This window comes from Geotrypetes seraphini, chromosome 19 (assembly GCF_902459505.1).
Source record: "Geotrypetes seraphini chromosome 19, aGeoSer1.1, whole genome shotgun sequence".
Classification (NCBI taxonomy): domain Eukaryota; kingdom Metazoa; phylum Chordata; class Amphibia; order Gymnophiona; family Dermophiidae; genus Geotrypetes; species Geotrypetes seraphini.
In genome coordinates this window covers 33,449,140-33,465,914 of record NC_047102.1, presented here as the reverse complement: position 1 = coordinate 33,465,914, position 16,775 = coordinate 33,449,140, and the positions used below count along the sequence as shown (strand labels likewise).

General features: G+C 42.9%; 3 protein-coding genes across 6 annotated transcripts in view; 2 read left to right on the top strand and 1 right to left on the bottom strand.

The window, feature by feature from the left end:
* The window catches only part of LOC117352133, a 1,164,809-nt gene that overhangs the window by 41,275 nt on the left and 1,106,759 nt on the right, over positions 1 to 16,775 (top strand). The gene's annotated exons all lie outside the window — the stretch shown is intronic.
* Positions 8,719 to 13,729, top strand: LOC117352127. 3 transcript variants are annotated; one of them, XM_033928277.1, is made up of 4 exons: positions 8,719 to 8,798; positions 10,170 to 10,228; positions 11,437 to 11,554; positions 11,973 to 13,729. In XM_033928277.1, exon 4 carries the CDS (start codon positions 12,357 to 12,359, stop codon positions 13,365 to 13,367), a length of 1,011 nt encoding a protein of 336 aa, XP_033784168.1. In that variant the 5' UTR covers positions 8,719 to 8,798; positions 10,170 to 10,228; positions 11,437 to 11,554; positions 11,973 to 12,356; the 3' UTR covers positions 13,368 to 13,729. The 3 variants fall into 3 exon arrangements, with proteins under 3 accessions (XP_033784168.1, XP_033784170.1, XP_033784169.1); XM_033928279.1 differs by lacking the exon at positions 8,719 to 8,798 and adding an exon at positions 9,633 to 9,754; XM_033928278.1 differs by lacking the exon at positions 8,719 to 8,798 and having other exon boundaries at positions 9,779 to 10,228; positions 11,973 to 13,406; positions 13,437 to 13,729.
* MUC5AC (mucin 5AC, oligomeric mucus/gel-forming) overlaps positions 14,247 to 16,775 on the bottom strand; it is a 136,361-nt gene continuing 133,832 nt past the window's right edge. For both annotated transcript variants that reach the window (XM_033928249.1, XM_033928250.1), the window contains one exon: positions 14,247 to 15,408. In XM_033928249.1, coding sequence (XP_033784140.1) covers positions 15,213 to 15,408 — 196 coding nt within the window. In that variant the 3' untranslated portion in view covers positions 14,247 to 15,212. The remainder of the gene's footprint in view (positions 15,409 to 16,775) is intronic.

Below are 16,775 nucleotides of genomic sequence, written 5' to 3'. Positions count from 1 at the left end.
GTTTTTCACCACATTTGTCTCAGTTTGTATGTTTGATTCAACTCTGCTTGAGCAAGTTTTCTTTGTTCAAAGTTTGATTTGAGATCGCCCCTGTTTACATCACTTTGGCAAGAGAGCGATGACGACAAGAACAAGAGCTGCATGCTTTAAAATGTGCTGGATAGCCCGAGAAGAGGGATCTAAATGGCCAGGAGTCGCCCCTGACTGTTCACATCACTTTGGCAGGAGGCAGGTGACGACAAGAACAAGAGCTTCATGCTTTAAAATGTGCTGGATAGCCCGAGAAGAGGGATCTAAATGGCCAGGAGTCGCCCCTGACTGTTTACATCACTTTGGTAGGAGGCCGGTGATGACAAGAACAAGAGCTTCATGCTTTAAAATGTGCTGGATAGCCTCAGAAGAGGGATCTAAATGGCCAGGAGCCGCCCCTGACTGTTTACATCACTTTGGCAGGAGGGCGGTGACAACAACAACAAGAGCTTCATGCTTTAAAAGGTGCTGGATAGCCCCAGAAGAGGGATCTAAATGGCCAGGAGTCGCCCCTGACTGTTTACATACCTTTGGCAAGAGGGCGGCGACCATGACAACAAAAACAAGAGTTGCAGCACCAGATGAAGGATCTAAATGGCCAGGAATCGCCCCTAACTATTTACATCACTTTGACAGAAGGGTGTTGACAGTGACGATAAAAACAAGAGCTTCATTCTTTAAAATGTGCTGGATAGCCCCAGAAGAGTGATCTAAATGGCCAGTATTCACTCCTGACTATTTACATCACTTTGGCAGGAGGGTGTTGATATTGACGATAAGAACAAGAGCTTCATTCTTTAAAATGTGCTGGATAGCCCCAGAAGAGGAATCTAAATGGCAAGGAGTCGCCCCTGACTGTTTACATCACTTTGGCAAGAGGGTGATGATGACGAGATCAAGAGCTGCACGTTGTTAGTTATTTTACAGGGATTAAAGTAATTTATAAGATGTTATATTACATGTAAATGGTACAGGCTTTAAAACTTTTCATTTGATGTCCTTTAGGTACTGGCAAATATAGCCGCTGAAATAGATAAACCAGGCTGGAAAAGTCTTTGAACCCATGAGAAAGCTACAATTGGTGAAACAGCTGAGCTCCCATTGGATCAAGTTAAGTACTTTTGCTACATTATAGTCTGGGTAGATGTAATTGTCGACATTATTTTGTAAATATCAATAGCCTGTTTCAAAAGTTACTTAGACTTTAGTGTTTCATTGGGGTACGACTATGACCACGTCAGTACTGGGTATTTGAAGTCTACGGTTCCGTTTATTAATGATATTAGTTTAACTGGTTTTTCACCATATTTTGTTTGATTCAACTCTGCTTGAGCAAGTTTCCTTTGATCCAAGTTTGATTTGAGATCGCCCCAGTTTACATCACTTTGTCAAGAGGGCAGTGACAACAAGAACAAGAGCTTCATTGTTTAAAATGTGCTGGATAGCCCCAGAAGAGGGATCTAAATGGCCATGAGTCGCCCCTGACTGTTTACATCACTTTGGCAGGAGGGCGGTGAAGACAAGAACAAGAGTTGTAGCACCAGACAAAGAATCTAAATGTCATGGAGTGACCCCTGACTGTTTACATCACTTTGGCAGAAGGGAGGTGAAGACAAGAACAAGAGTTGTAGCACCAGACAAAGAATCTAAATGTCCTGGAGTGACCCCTGACTGTTTACATCACTTTGGCAGGAGGGCGTTGACGGTGACGACAAGAACAAGAGCTTCATGCTTTAAAATGTGCTGGATAGCCCCATAAAAGGGATCTAAATGGCCAGGATTCGACCCTGACTGTTTACATCACTTTGGCAAGAGGGCAGTGACAACAAGAACAAGAGCTTCAAGCTTTAAAATGTGCTGGATAGCTACAGAAGAGGGATCTAAATTGCCAGAGTCGACCCTGTCTATTTACATCACTTCGTCAAGTGGGTGTTGACAGTGACGACAAAAACAAGAGCTTCATTGTTTAAAATGTGCTGGATAGCCCCAGAAGAAGGATCTAAATGGCCATGAGTCGCCACTGACTATTTACATCACTTTGGCAGGAGGGTGTTGACAATGATGACAAGAACAAGAGCTTTGTTCTTTAAAATGCGCTGGATAGCCTCAGAAGAGGGATCTAAATGGCCAGGAGTCGCCTCTCACTATTTACATCACTTTGGCAGGAGGGTGTTGACAATGACGACAAGAACAAGAGCTTCATGCTTTGAAATGTGCTGGATAGCCCCATAAAAGGGATCTAAATGGCCAAGAGTCGCCTCTGACTATTTACATCACTTTGGCAGGAGGGCAGTGACGACAAGAACAAGAGCTTCATGCTTTGAAATGTGCTGGATAGCCCCATAAAAGGGATCTAAATGGCCAAGAGTCGCCTCTGACTATTTACATCACTTTGGCAGGAGGGCAGTGACGACAAGAACAAGAGCTTCATGCTTTAAAATGTGCTGGATAGCCCCATAAAAGGGATCTAAATGGCCAGGAGTCGACCGTGTCTATTTACATCACTTCGTTAAGTGGGTGTTGACAGTGACGACAAAAACAAGAGCTTCATTGTTTAAAATGTGCTGGATAGCCCCAGAAGAAGGATCTAAATGGCCATGAGTCGCTCCTGACTGTTTCCATCACTTTGGCAGGAGGGCGGTGAAGACAAGAACAAGAGCTTCGTTCTTTAAAATGCGCTGGATAGCACCAGAAGAGTGATCTAAATGGCCAGGAGTCGCCTCTGACTATTTACATCACTTTGGCAGGAGGGTGTTGACAATGATGACAAGAACAAGAGCTTCATGCTTTAAAATGTGCTGGATAGCCCCAGAAGAGGGATCTAAATGTCCTGGTGTGACCCCTAACTGTTTACATCACTTTACCAGGAAGGCGTTGACGGTGACGACAAGAACAAGAGCTTCATGCTTTAAAATGTGCTGGATAGCCCCATAATAGGGATCTAAATTGCCAGAGTCGACCCTGTCTATTTACATCACTTTGGCAGGAGGGCAGTGACGACAAGAACAAGAGCTTCATGCTTTAAAATGTGCTGGATAGCCCCAGAAGAGGGATTTAAATGGCCAGGAGTCGGCCCTAACTGTTTACATCACTTTGGCAGGAGGGCGTTGACGGTGACGAAAAGAACAAGAGCTTGATGCTTTAAAATGTGTTGGATAGCCCCATAATAGGGATCTAAATAGCTAGGAGTTGACCCTGACTGTTTACATCACTTTGGCAGGAGGGCAGTGACGAAAAGAACAAGAGCTTCATGCTTTAAAATGTGCTGGATAGCCCCATAAAAGGGATCTAAATGGCCAGGAGTCGCCCCTGACTGTTTATATCACTGTGGCAGGAGGGAGGTGACGACAAGAATAAGAGCTTCATGCTTTAAAATGTGCTGGATAGCCCCAGAAGAGGGATCTAAAGTGCCAGAAGTTGCCCCTGACTGTTTACATCACTTTGGCAGGAGGGCGGTGAAGACAAGAACAAGAGTTGTAGCACCAGACGAAGAATCTAAATGTCCTGGAATGACCCCTGACTGTTTACATCACTTTGCCAGGAGGGCGTTGACGGTGACGACAAGATCAAGAGCTTCATGCTTTAAAATGTGCTGGATAGCCCCATAATAGGGATCTAAATGGCCAGGAGTCGTCCCTGACTGTTTACATCACTTTGGCAAGAGAGCAGTGACAACAAGAACAAGAGCTTCAATCTTTAAAATGTGCTGGATAGCTACAGAAGAGGGATCTAAATTGCCAGAGTCGACCCTGTCTATTTACATCACTTCTTCAAGTGGGTGTTGACAGTGACGACAAAAACAAGAGCTTCATTGTTTAAAATGTACTGGATAGCCCCAGAAGAAGGATCTAAATGGCCATGAGTCGCCACTGACTATTTACATCACTTTGGCAGGAGGGTGTTGACAATGATGACAAGAACAAGAGCTTTGTTCTTTAAAATGCGCTGGATAGCCTCAGAAGAGTGATCTAAATGGCCAGGAGTCGCCTCTGACTATTTACATCACTTTGGCATGAGGGTGTTGACAATGACGACAAGAACAAGAGCTTCATGCTTTGAAATGTGCTGGATAGCCCCATAAAAGGGATCTAAATGGCCAAGAGTCGCCTCTGAATATTTACATCACTTTGGAAGGAGAGTGTTGACAATGACGACAAGAACAAGATCTTGTTCTTTAAAATGCGCTGGATAGCCCCAGAAAAGGGATTTAAATGGCCATGAGTCGCCCCTGACTGTTTACATCACTTTGGCAGGAGGATGTTGACAGTGACGACAAAAACAAGAGCATCATGCTTTAAAATGTGATGTATATCCCAAGAAGAAGGATCTAAATGGCCTAGAGTCACCCCTGACTGTTTACATCACTTTGGCAGGAGGATGTTGACAGTGATGACAAAAACAAGAGCTTCATGCTTTAAAATGTGATGTATATCCCAAGAAGAAGGATCTAAATGGCCTGGAGTCACCCCTGACTATTTACATCACTTTAGCTGGAGGGTGTTGCGACAAGAACAAGAGTTGTAGCACCAGACGAGGGATCTAATTGGCCATGAGTCGCCCCTGACTGTTTACATCACTTTGGCAGGAGGGCGGTGAAGACAAGAACAAGAGTTGTAGCACCAGACGAAGAATGTAAATGTCATGGAAAGACCCCTGACTGTTTACATCACTTTGGCAGGAGGGCGGTGACGACAAGAACAAGAGCTTCATGCTTTAAAAAGTGCTGGATAGCCCCAGAAGAGGGATTTAAATGGCCAGGAGTCGCCCCTAACTGTTTACATCACTTTGACAGGAGGGCAGTGACAACAAGAACAAGAGCTTCAAGCTTTAAAATGTGCTGGATAGCTACAGAAGAGGGATCTAAATTGCCAGAGTCGACCCTGTCTATTTACATCACTTCGTCAAGTGGGTGTTGACAGTGACGACAAAAACAAGAGCTTCATTGTTTAAAATGTGCTGGTTAGCCCCAGAAGCGTGATCTAAATGGCCAGGAGTCACCCCTGACTGTTTACATCACTTTGGCAGGAGGGCAGTGACGACAAGAACAAGAGTTGTAGCAACAGACGAGGGATCTAAATGGCCAGGAGTCGCCCCTCACTTTTTACATCACATTGACAGAAAGGTGTTGACAGTGAAGACAAGAACAAGAACTTCTTTCTTTAAAATGCGCTGGATAGCCCCAGAAACGGGATCTAAATGGCCAGGAGTCGCCTCTGAAAATTTACATCACTTTGGCAGGAGAGTGTTGTCAAAGACGACAAGAACAAGAGCTTTGATCTTTAAAATGCGCTGGATAGCCCTAGAAATGGGATCTAAATGGCCAGGAGTCGCCTCTGACTATTTATATCACTTTGGCAGGAGAGTGTTGACAAAGACGACAAGAACAAGAGCTTTGTTCTTTAAAATGCGCTGGATAGCCCCATAAAAGGGATCTAAATGGTCAGGAGTCGCCCCTGACCGTTTACATCACTTTGGCAGGAGGGCGGTGCAGACAAGACCAAGAGTTGTAGCACCAGACGAAGAATCTAAATGTCCTGGAATGACCCCTGACTGTTTACATCACTTTGCCAGGAAGGCGTTGACGGTGACGACAAGAACAAGAGCTTCGTTCTTTAAAATGCACTGGATAGCCCCAGAAGAGGGATCTAAATGGCCAGGAGTCGCCCCTGACTGTTTATATCACTGTGGCAGGAGGGAGGTGACGACAAGAATAAGAGTTGTATCACCAGACGAAGAATCTAAATGTCCTGGAATGACCCCTGACTGTTTACATCACTTTGCCAGGAGGGCGTTGACGGTGACGACAAGATCAAGAGCTTCATGCTTTAAAATGTGCTGAATAGCCCCATAATAGGGATCTAAATGGCCAAGAGTCGACCCTGACTGTTTACATCACTTTGGCAAGAGAGCAGTGACAACAAGAACAAGAGCTTCAATCTTTAAAATGTGCTGGATAGCTACAGAAGAGGGATCTAAATTGCCAGAGTCGACCCTGTCTATTTACATCACTTTGTCAAGTGGGTGTTGACAGTGACGACAAAAACAAGAGCTTCATTGTTTAAAATGTGCTGGATAGCCCCAGAAGAAGGATCTAAATGGCCATGAGTCGCCACTGACTATTTACATCACTTTGGCAGGAGGGTGTTGAAAATGATGACAAGAACAAGAGCTTTGTTCTTTAAAATGCGCTGGATAGCCTCAGAAGAGGGATCTAAATGGCCAGGAGTCGCCTCTGACTATTTACATCACTTTGGCAGGAGGGTGTTGACAATGACGACAAGAACAAGAGCTTCATGCTTTGAAATGTGCTGGATAGCCCCATAAAAGGGATCTAAATGGCCAAGAGTCGCCTCTGAATATTTACATCAATTTGGCAGGAGAGTGTTGACAATGACGACAAGAACAAGATCTTGTTCTTTAAAATGCGCTGGATAGCCCCAGAAAAGGGATTTAAATGGCCCTGAGTCGCCCCTGACTGTTTACATCACTTTGGCAGGAGGATGTTGACAGTGACGACAAAAACAAGAGCATCAGGCTTTAAAATGTGATGTATATCCCAAGAAGAAGGATCTAAATGGCCTGGAGTTACCCCTGACTATTTACATCACTTTAGCTGGAGGGTGTTGCGACAAGAACAAGAGTTGTAGCACCAGACGAGGGATCTAATTGGCCATGAGTCGCCCCTGACTGTTTACATCACTTAGGCAGGAGGGCGGTGAAGACAAGAACAAGAGTTGTAGCACCAGACGAAGAATCTAAATGTCATGGAGTGACCCCTGACTGTTTACATCACTTTGGCAGGAGGGCGTTGACGGTGACGACAAGAACAAGAGCTTCATGCTTTAAAATGTGCTGGATAGCCCCAGAAGAAGGATCTAAATGGCCAGGAGTCATCCCTGACTATTTAAATCACTTTGGTAGGAGAGTGTTGTCGACAAGAACAAGAGTTGTAGCACCAGACGAGAGATCTAAATGGCCAGGAGTCGCCCCTCACTGTTTACTTCACATTGACAGAAAGGTGTTGACAGTGAAGACAAGAACAAGAGCTTTGTTCTTTAAAATGCGCTGGATAGCCCCAGAAGAGGGATCTAAATGGCCAGGAGTCGCCTCTGACTATTTACATCACTTTGGCAGGAGGGTGTTGACAATGACGACAAGAACAAGAGCTTGTTCTTTAAAATGTGCTGGATAGCCCCAGAAGAAGAATCTAAATGGCCGTGTCGACCCTGTCTATTTACATCACTTTGTCAGGAGGGTGTTTACAGTGATGACAAAAACAAGAGCTTCATGCTTTAAAATGTGCTGGATAGCTGAATAAAAGGGATCTAAATGGCCATGAGTCGCCCCTGACTGTTTACATCACTTTGGCAGGAGGGCGGTGAAGACAAGAACAAGAGCTTCGTCTTTAAAATGCGCTGGATAGCCCCAGAAGAGGGATTTAAATGGCCAGGAGTCGCCTCTTGACTATTTACATCACTTTGGCAGGAGGGTGTTGACAATGACGACAAGAACAAGAGCTTTGTTCTTTAAAATGCGCTGGATAGCCCCAGGAGAGGGATCTAAATGGCCAAGAGTCGCCTCTGACTATTTACATCACTTTGGCAGGAGAATGTTGACAATGACGACAAAAACAAGAGCTTCATGCTTTGAAATGTGCTGGATAGCCCCATAAAAGGGTTCTAAATGGCCAGGAGTCACCTCTGACTATTTACATCACTTTGGCAGGAGAGCATTGACGGTGACGACAAGAACAAGAGCTTTTTTCTTTAAAATGCGCTGGATAGCCCCAGAAACGGGATCTAAATGGCCAGGAATCGCCTCTGACTATTTACATCACTTTGGCAGGAGAGTGTTGACAAAGACGACAAGAACAAGAGCTTTGTTATTTAAAATGCGCTTGATAGCCCCAGAAGAGGGATCTAAATGGCCAGGAGTCGCCTCTGACTATTTACATCACTTTGGCAGGAGGGTGTTGACAGTGACGACAAGAACAAGAGCTTCATGCTTTGAAATGTGCTGGATAGCCTCATAAAAGGGATCTAAATGGCCAGGAGTCACCCCTGACTGTTTACATCACTTTGGCAGGAGGGCGGTGCAGACAAGAACAAGAGTTGTAGCACCAGACGAAGAATCTAAATGTCCTGGAATGACCCCTGACTGTTTACATCACTTTGCCAGGAGGGCGTTTACGGTGACGACAAGAACAAGAGCTTCGTTCTTTAAAATGCGCTGGATAGCCCCAGAAAAGGGATCTAAATGGCCAGGAGTCGCCCCTGACTGTTTACATTACTGTGGTAGGAGGGCGGTGACGATAAGAACAAGAGCTTCGTTCTTTAAAATGTGCTGGATAGCCCCAGAAGAGGGATCTAAATGGCCAGGAGTGGCCCCTGAATGTTTAAATCACTTTGGAAGGAGGGTGTTGACATTGACGATAAGAACAAGAGCTTTGTTCTTTAAAATGTGCTGGATAACTCCAGAAGAGGAATCTAAATGGCAAGAAGTCGCCCCATACTGTTTACATCACTTTGGCAAGAGGGTGTTGATGACGAGATCAAGAGCTGCACGTTGTTAGTTATTTTCCAGGGATTAAACTAATTTATAATATATGTTATATTACATGTAAATGGTACAGGCTTTAAAACCTTTCATTTGATGTCCTTTAGGTACTGGCAAATATAACCGCTGAAATAGATAAACCAGGCTGGAAAAGTCTTTGAACCCATGAGGAAGCTACAATTTGTGAAACTGCTGAGCTCCCGTTGGATCAAGTTAAGTACTTTTGCTACATTAAAGTCTGGGTTGATGTGATTGTCGACATTATTTGTAAATAGCAATAGCATGTTTCAAAGTTCCATAAACTTTGGTGTTTCAGTGGGGTATGAATATCACCACATCGGTGCTGGGTGTTTGAAGTCTACGGTTCTCTTATTAATGATATTAGTTTAACTGATTTTTCACCACACTTGTCTCAGTTTGTATGTTTGATTCAACTCTGCTTGAGCAAGTTTCCTTTGATCCAAGTTTGATTTGAGATCGCCTCAGTTTACGTCACTTTGGCAGGAGGGCGGTGACGACAAGAACCAGAGCTTCATGCTTTAAAATGTGCTGGATAGCCCCAGAAGAGGGATCTAAATGGCCAGGAGTCGACCCTGTCTATTTTCATCACTTCATCAGGTGGGTGTTGACAGTGACGACAAAAACAAGAGCTTCATTCTTTAAAATGTGATGGATATCCCCAGAAGAAGGAACTAAATGGACAGGAGTCACCCCTGATTATTTACATCACTTTGGCAGGAGGGTGTTAACGACAAGAACAAGAGTTGTAGCACCAGACGAGGGATCTAAATGGCCAGGATTCACCCCTGACTGTTTACATCACTTTGGCAGGAGGGTGTTGATAGTGACGACAAAAACAAGAGCTTTATTCTTTAAAATGTGCTGGTTAGCTCCAGAAGAGGGCTCTAAATGGCCAGGAGTCACCGCTGACTGTTTATATCACTTTGGGAAGAGGACGGTGGCTACAGGAACAAGAGTTGTAGCACCAGACGAGGGATCTAAATGGCCAGGAGTCGACCCTCACTGTTTACACAACTTTGGCAAGAGGCCGGTGACCATGATGATAAGAACAAGAGCTTCATGCTTTAAAATGTGCTGGATAGCCCCAGAAGAGGGATTGCAATGTGTAGCAGGTGACCCCTTACTGTTTACATCCCTTTTGGAAGAGGTAGGTTGATGGTGACAAGAAAAAGAGTTTCATGCTTTAAAATGCTGGTTAGCCCCAGAAGAGAGATCTAAATGGGTAGGAGTCGTCCCTGCCTGTTTACATCCCTTTGGCAAGAGGGCAGTGATGATGAGAACAAGACCTGCATTCTTAAATGCACTGGATATTCCCAGATGAGGAATCCTGGAGCAGCTGCTGGCTCATTACATGTTTTATAATTTCGACTGGTATGTTTCTCCCTATGGCCAGAGTTCTAATCCCCTGTTGTATTAGTTATTTTGCTTATGTTCTATTGTCTGCTTGAGCTTCATATCATGTTGATCAGTGGCTGAAAGGGAGTTTTGGTGACCAGAGATCTGTTTTTACTCTTGGATTGTGGACACCTTTTTCTCAGTTTTCGACATGTTCCTTCACACAGGTACAAAAACAAGGTTCCGCAGGAAACCACAAAGCTGGATCTGGATCGAACATATGCTGGTGAGTGTGGGGAGAATAGCTTTGTTGTCTATCATGCCTTTGGCTCAGCTGCATTTACTGAGCAGTGCGACAAACGGCTGCTAGAGGTAATCCTGGTATCTTTCATCTGAATTTGCAGCTGCCATCATGCCTCTTTGATAAGTTCTGATGGGGACTGGTGCCTGAATTATGGTCCCTGGAGGGCCATGAATATTTATGATATCAGCATGCAATGGTTTGCTAATATACAGTACGCATATTTCTCATGCATATTCATTGTATAATCCTAAAACATCGGGCCAGCCAAGTGTGCCTCCAGGAGAAGGGCAGTGCTGTCTGGTCAGTGCTGTGTCCATAGGATTAGTATGGTTCAGAGGACCTGTTGACCCTAAAAACATAAGACTAGCCTTACTGGGTCAGACCAATGTCTATCAGGCCCATTAGCCCGTCCTCACGGTGGCCAATCCAGGTCACTAGTACCTGGCAAAATTCCAGAATATCAAACAGTAGATGAGATTCTGGAACCCTAAAGAGTATCAAGATTCCATGCTACCAATCCAGGGCAAGAAGTGGCTTCCCCCATGTCTTTCTCAATAATAAGAGTGGTGTTAAGGGTTTGGACAATTTCCTGGAGGAAAAGTCCATAGTATCTCTGGTCCAGTGAACTTATCCCTACTAAGCTCAACTTTTATGGAGATTTAAAATTCTGCTTTTGATCCACATCTGTTCTCTGACCACCACTACCACTTATTTGGAAAATTATGCTCTGGCCTCCTGTGTGCCAGTGATGGGTCAGGTGTTTTCAGATGCCTAGAAGTGGGCAAATTAACTCAAATCCCAAACCACGTACTCGTATGTAAGGATAACTGTGGCCATGCTTCTTGGATATCTAACCTATTGCTGGCTCTTGAGAGAGAGAAGCTGGGCATCAGCTGGGTTGTCTTGAGGTGCAACCGACTTAGGATTTCTGCTTGTTGCCCCGTTGCATGCTGGGTGCTGTAGTTTTGATAACGCACTGGGGTTTGTGGTCTTATTTTTCCTTTGTTGCACCTCACCTGAGTTGATTTTAAGGGCTGAAATGAGGACACTAGACCAGGGTCCCATCTTTTCTCCTCTGCAGCCAGCCAGCCAGCAGGGAGTTGATATGGGAGTCATTTTGGATACCCTGAAAACTCAGGACAGATTTGGGAATTGCTGACCTAAGCAGATACTTTCTTTCTCTTCCCTAGACCCAGGAAGGACCTTTATCATGGTACCCCTGCTGCTTCTGACTGTTGAGAAACCGCAGAAAGATTCCTCGGATATGGAGTCTCCTCAGACTGAGATTCTGAGAGGAACCCTCAATAGGTAAGGCACCACCAGTGTGGCCTTCAGCTACTCTCTGTCTTCTCCTCCTCCTCCTGTTTAAGGAAACTTGTACGCTGCAGGTTGGGCTTTTTGTCTCTTGCCTGTTTCACTGGCAGAATGTATAGGACTCCCCCCCCCTCTTCCCCCCCTCCGCAATTTTCTTGGTTCCAATCCCTACCCTGGTTGGCTCGTCCTGTCCAGTTCCAACACTCATGCCTGAGAAGTCATATCTTCAGTTGTGTTGAATAAAAAAGAATCAGTAAAGTAATTTTTGTGCTTAAAGTTCATGTGTTTCAATTCTTTCCTGAGTCCATGCCTCTCCCTTATTTGGACAAGACCCTCTTGTCTCTTCCCCCCACCCCCCCAATTGCTATAAACTTGCAGTTTTTCACTGTGTGCCTTTCTGATCTCTCTACAGCCTGTAGGAGGTGAGTCGTTGGATGTAGGACCAAACCTGGAAAGAGTGGCCAGGGAAGCCCCTTCGTAGAGCTGTGAAGACCTTTCTCCAACTAAAAGGTCCAGCTGCAAACAAGCCAACAGTTCAGTGCAAAGCTTTACAAATGGTCCAAAATGCGGCTGCAAGGCTAATTTGTGGAGTTAGAAAATTCGACCATATAACACCTTGGTTGAAGAAATTGCACTGGTTACCTGTGCGATTACGTATCATTTTCAAAACATTAACGTTGATATTTACTATGGGATTCCTTGGTATCTATCACAAGTTATGGCAGTTTTCTGAGCGGTCGGTACTTTGTGATCACATCACATCTCCTTTCTGCTCCGCCAATGTTCATCATGGTCAATGAATTTAAATGATACAGAATCACTATGTTGGCTTTTGTTTGAACAAATTAAATTCGGTATACAACCCTTAAATCTCTTTGTAGATATGGAAGTCCCTTCCTCTTTCAAGTCAGATGCCATATTCACTTCAGCTAAATCAGCTCTCTCATTTCTGGATAGCCTTATGGACGTTAAATGGTCTTCCTATTTCCATTCCCCCATTTGGAATAATCCACTGATTAAAATACAGAACTCCACTGTTTCTTGGCATATTTGGCAAAAATGTGGGATTTGGTCGATTAAACATATATGTAAATGTCCATCCTGGTTGAGTTTCCCAGAGTTGGTCACATACAAACTTTCAATTAGTCAACAATTCAGGTGGCTACAACTTACTCATTGTCTGAGGAAGGCTTTCCCTAAATTAGAGACTCTTCAAGATTTGCCAGATTTGCTGACTTTTACGAATAAACTCTCAACACTACGCTCCAAAGGTGTGGCCTCATCATGGTATACATTCATACAATTGAAACAAGTTGCGATTCAACCCGTTAACTCCTCAAAGTGGTTTGATCTGCAATTTATAGCAGATGACGATTCCTGGCTAAAAATATGGACTCACTGCTTTAAATCTCTTAAATCCTCCTCTTTGCTCCAATCGATGTATTTTCTGGTACATAGGGCCACATGGACGCCTGTTCTCTCCAACAAGATTAATGCTAATCTACCTTCTACGTGTTGGTCCTGTGGTACTTATACTGGTACTTTAGTTCATTTGCTTTTTTATTGCCCCTTACTCCAAAGTTACTGGGCTAGTGTTTGGCGTACTATCTCAGATATTTTCTCTATACAAACGGACATTGACTATTCTCTTATATTGTTTGGTAATTTTGAAGGCATTCATATGCATGACTATTATGAAGCCCAGCTCTTCCGCATTTTAACGGCGCTAGCTCTCCAAAACATCCTATATAATTGGAAAAATCTGGCTATGTTGAATATAACGTGTGGTGGAACTCTGTATGTTTAAATATGAAAAAATCAATGCTGAACGACGCAATGCTTACAAATCTTACTGTAATATTTGGTCGCCGAAATTATCTTACTGTAATAAGAATCTCAATGCATAAACTTGGTATGCTCGATTTTATAACTTATGCATGTTTTCCCATACTCCTAACTGTACTGACAATATCATTATTTCTCTCTAATAGCTTACAGTTTCTTTATAACATATTGATGCATAATCCTTTAAGCTGCTTTTGTGTACAATCCCTACTATTGTTATTTCAAAGCTCTGTTGTGACATAACCATTACTTGTTGTTTATTCTATGCTTGAAAATAAATAAAATTTTTTGAACTTAAAAAAAAAAATCTGTTATGACCTTGTACACCACTTAGACAATCTTTGACGTGGTATATCAAATTTTAAATAAAACTTGAAAACTTATATGGACTGTGTTGTATTGAAAAAATGATTTGAAACTCAACACTGTCCTAGGATGATGTGGACAGTTCCCTCCCCACTTTCTTTCTTTTGTTGGTTTTCACCGTGGGGTTGTTGGCTCTGTTTTTTGTGAAAGAACAACTTATACATGCAAGTATCTGCTCTTGCACAGGTAAGCTGAGAAGGTCCGCCATTCAATTTTTCAATATGTTTCTTTGCAAAATGGCCACTTCCAACGTCTATGCTGGAAAACACGCAGGTATGTACACCTGCATGTACTGGCCGATCCTTTTTTAAAATACTGTTGGAATTACATACGTTCCGACCTAAATTTTGCTATTCCAGAATCCTATCTAAAACGGGGCCTGCCCATATGAAGAAGGAAACGAGAAAGAGGAAGGTCCAAAGTGTCAGGTGAACATTTAGAAACTCTCAATCATTAAGAAAGAGTAGAAGGCAACTGACATGCAAAATGCTGAAAGTTTATTAATCATTATGACTTTTCTTGACCAAAATTCAGTAGAAAAAAACCCAATCCAGTACCTGCTGACTGTTTACAGGACATTAAATCAACAGCAATCCCCCAAAAATGTATTTTTCTAGAAACAAATAAATAGCAACATCCTGTACCAAAAATATAGAATAATCTGGTTTCCTAGATAAGACTTCATATTAACATTATCCATGTTAGTCAGAAAAATCCTTCATATCTCTCTTCTTCCCATAGTGGATTTATTGTGTAAACAGTTTGACACCTCATTGCATTGCCTATAACTTAAAAACACAATATTTGCAGCAGCGTTCCATGCATTAGCATCTGATCATTTACACCCAGAAGACAAGCTATTGGGAAGGTGTAGTATGTACAATTTATATTCACTTAAATGCTGGCAAAAAGAGATCAGTGGAAAATGGAATTACAGTTTGCGATTCATTAACGACCGTCTATATCACTTGTGTTCCCTGTGATGTCATAATAGAGGCTGCTAAAAATTCCGCCACTATTTAGTTTGGGATCTTCATTGTAAAAATGAAATGAGCTGTTCTTTAATGATGGGCTGCATGATGACAAAATTATTACGGCTATGCGCGTGTATAAGCGAAGTACGAAATGAGCTGCTTTTTTTTCTCCGTACGTCAGAGGGGATGCGATTTAAAGCCCACCACAATCCGTATAGGTTACAGTTCCTCATGCAATAAGCAGCTCTTCTTTCCAAAGATACAAAGTAGCAGTTGACATAGTTTTTCAAAAGACATTTGCTGAATGCTCTAATTCCCTTCCTAAGTCCCATCTAGGAAAGAACAAAGGTGCAAGCTTTGACACTTAGAATGGAAAATGTAAAAAGATTCTTTTCTACAGAGCCAGAGCCTTTCAGCCCCAGTAGTTGCAGTTGTTTAGGTAATATTGTTGTTATTATATGTCCGTGTTATTGTTGCTGCTGCTGCTGTGATTGGCTATCCTGGTCGCATTCAGTGCCTGCACAGCCACACTTGTCCACGTAGATATACGAGTAACTCTTATTGGTCCCATCAAGGCACGTCAGGGTCACCTTTTTCTTGCTTGTCTGGACCTCCTGGCAGCAGCTGCACGTATGCTCCATTAAGTTTGCCTCTGCTGAATATCTGTTCGGCATAAAACCAACGAAGATAAATTTTAGTAAACAGCGATTGCAATTATTGCCTTTCTTATCAAACTTCTTCATTGTGACAGCAGCACACCAGGCTAGCTCAGAGAGTTGCTGCTTTTGTGTGTGTCCATGTAGAAAGTCCATGGGGCAATGAGTACCTCCTGCGGTTGGCAGCAATTCAGCCACCAGAGACAGAGCTGACCAAGCCGATATTCATCTGCTGGCTGGCTAAGTCATAGCGGCCAAAGATACAGTAGACCTGTTTTATAGGCGGGTCTGTCCGGCCACTAGACTTAGCCAGCTTGTCAATGAATATTGATGCTCACTGGCTATTACATTACATTACATTAGTGATTTCTATTCCGCTTGTACCTTGCGGTTCTAAGCGGATTACATTAGAAGATGGCTGGTCATTTCCAGGCGATGACAATACAATACTTTACAAACTTTACATACCTTACTTTACATAGCTTTACGTAGATTTACTTTGCATTACTTTACATTACTGAAAGCTAGATTCAGTTTATAAGTAGAGGTATCGGACGTTTTGAGATATTTAGTGGTTACAATGTGTCCGGGTATGTATTGAAGTGTCGTCATAGAGACTTGATTAGATGTTGCCTGAAAGGCAGGAATGAATAGCCAAGCCAAGCCAACCAAGCCGGTGAATAGCTGGCTATGTGCTATTTAGCCATCCGGCCAGCTAAATAGCGCAGAATATCAGTCCTCATGATCTCACACAACCCAAATGTGATTTCCACAATATGCCAATGCCACAGCAAGAAAAATATCTTACATTAAAATTTGTCAGACAAAACGGTCAACATCTGGATAAACTCCTTATCCCATACGCTTCCTCCAGGACACTGTCATTGCCTTCTTTAAAAATGATAAATACAAGGCGCACAGACATCTTCTCAGTCACGGCCCCCCAAATATGGGATCATTTATCAGCCCATATCAGAGAAGAAAGAAGAGTTTTCTTTTCAGAGATGCCTTTGAGAACTGACATACCTCTTTATTATGCAAATCGCTTAGAAATTTTATAAGCGTTGTATCAAATTTTTAATAAAACTTGATTACCAAGATCTTCCTTGCAGGGCATTGCAAGTGGTACAAAATGCCGCGGCCAGATTAATAACAGAAATGTGGCGATATGAACATATTACACCTTATCTCTGACAGTTACACTGGCTGCCAGTTGCATTTAGAATTCAATATAAAGCAGTTATGATTTGTCATCAAATTTTATACACTACGATCCCTGAATCCTTTAAGAACAAGATGTTAAAGTTATATGTATGATGATTTTGAGTTTTGTTTCAGTGTATTTGTATTTTATATTTTTGTGTGTGTTACCAA

What these genes read in the sequence shown, in the direction of transcription:
- LOC117352127 (XM_033928277.1), top strand. Translation starts at nt 12,357, where the DNA reads ATGAATTTAAATGATACAGAATCACTATGTTGGCTTTTGTTTGAACAA.